Source organism: Plectropomus leopardus, unplaced genomic scaffold, assembly GCF_008729295.1.
Source record: "Plectropomus leopardus isolate mb unplaced genomic scaffold, YSFRI_Pleo_2.0 unplaced_scaffold2884, whole genome shotgun sequence".
NCBI classification, from domain to species: domain Eukaryota; kingdom Metazoa; phylum Chordata; class Actinopteri; order Perciformes; family Serranidae; genus Plectropomus; species Plectropomus leopardus.
Window position 1 is genome coordinate 1 of NW_024631423.1, and position 2,062 is coordinate 2,062.

The window sequence follows — 2,062 nt, forward strand, 5'->3', positions numbered from 1 at the left end:
TAGCAAAATGTCGTTTACTGTTCATTTTGTCTGTTTAAATTTTGTTATGTGAAGCACTTTCAGATACTATAAAAAATAAATAAAGCCAAAACTGATTTGCTTCAATATAAACAAAACTAATTTCTTTTTAGTTTGACTGAATTCAGAAAGTTTGACATTTATCAGTTGATGTAACTCAGATATGTGACAGAAAAGGGATGGATTTATAAAGTCAAATATTCTCGTTTTCAGTGAAGGATAAAACGGACACTTTTCACTTTTGTGTGTTTTTGCGTTTTTACCCTCTCGGACGCTGAAGGGCATCGTGACGACTCCGTAGGCGCTCGGGACGCCGTACAGACAGCAGATGAAGTCAGACAGGTAATCCAACACACTCAGGTCGTGCTCCACCACAATGATGTACCTGCGACACACACACACACACACACACACACACACACACACACACACACACACACACACACACAGTTATAAGGATATTAACCAATGATAAAAAAAATGGAAAATCTGTGTGATGAAGTTCAGTAATTGAGGACGTTCTCAGTTCAAAAACATTTTTTCCAATAAATTTTAAGCAAATAAATAAATAAATAAATAAGCAAATATTTCCTGAAATCCCTCTTTGCTCTTTTTATTTCTGTTCAACAGTTTCTGTAAGTTATATATTATTTGTTTAATTTTAAAGGAACAAAGAACAGGATCAGAAATGAATATTTATGCATAATTTAGGGACCGTTCATTATTTATGAGGGGAGGAGGTGGTACAAAAAGGGCGATGAGGCACTGGGGAGAGACTTTTTTTTTGCTTAGCGGTTGGGGAAACAACTTTAAATGGTTGTATTTGTATTTATTTTTACCACCGATTTTTGAAGAAAATATGCCCGTGGATTTGGGAGTCAATTTTTCTTTTTTAAATTTTGGCCAGTTTTCTTGCTTAAAAGCTGTTTGTTATAGAAAACTTTTTGGCTTTCTTTAATTTTCTTCAAAAATTTTAGTTGATTTTTAAAGAAAATAAGAAGGAATATTTTCTTTTTTTTTGTTTTTTTTTTTTTTTTAAATAACCAAAAATTGCATTTTATATCACAGCCAGAAACTGTAAAACGTAACTTATTGTTGGATTTTTTTTTTCATTTAAGGTATTTGATTAATTTTAAGGATTTTTTTTTTTTAAAGAAAATTTGTGATGCCAAAAATTAAAAAAATAAAAATAATCTTTTTTTTAACATTTCTGACCATCCTTGAATACATCATGCGTTATCACACAGGTTTGGAGAGAGAAAAAAAAAGATTTTTCCAAAACTTTCAAGGCATATTTAGTTCTCCAAAACTCTTCCAAACCTAAAATCTGATATTTGAAAATTCCATGACTTTCCCATGATTTTTTTTATCCGTACGAACGCCGTCAGGAACGTTAGGCGGCAGTAAAAGAGTCGGCGCTCACCTGTCCGGGGTGATGAGCGAGCGGATGGTGATGGCGGCCTTCAGCCTCTGTTTCACATCCAGGTAACTGGACGGCTCGTCAAACATAAAACTGCAGCACAGAAACAAAACGTCACAAAACGAGCGTAAACCGTTAAAATCTCTGATCTTTGATCTCAGCGGGTCGTCTCCTCACATGTCGGCTCTCTGGATGCAGACGACGGCGCAGGCGAACCTCTGCAGCTCTCCTCCGGACAGATCCTCCACGTTCCTCTCCCGCAGGTGACTCAGATCTGCCCGGCAACAACAAAAAACAACCAATCACAGAGCAGATATAAACAGCACTGTGTATCACCAACGTTCATTTGGGATTCATCAATATATTAACTTAAAACTGATCCCGAAAATCACGTCTGTTCATGTCATCACTTGAGGAAAATAGTTAAAATATTATATAAAATACACAATATAAACATTTAAAACCAATTTTACAACAAACAAAATTGTAAGAGAGAAAAAAAAACATGAACTGACATAAATTCTTCAGGGTTCAAAGACAATTTTACCAAAATGTTTAACATAAAACATGAACTTTTTGGTGAGTAAAAAAAGTCAGACGACCCACTTCAAATGCTGGAAAAAT

At 34.8% G+C, this 2,062-nt stretch overlaps 1 protein-coding gene across 1 annotated transcript; it reads right to left on the minus strand.

Annotated features, from left to right (window-relative positions):
- Positions 1 to 257: 257 nt before the first annotated feature.
- LOC121938211 (ATP-binding cassette sub-family E member 1-like) lies at positions 258 to 1,722 on the minus strand (the record flags this gene model as incomplete). The annotated part of the gene is made up of 3 exons (XM_042481483.1): positions 258 to 403; positions 1,442 to 1,531; positions 1,616 to 1,722. Coding segments are annotated over 3 exons (343 nt in total), but the record flags the coding sequence as incomplete, so codon positions are not given.
- Between the last annotated feature and the right edge of the window lie 340 nt (positions 1,723 to 2,062).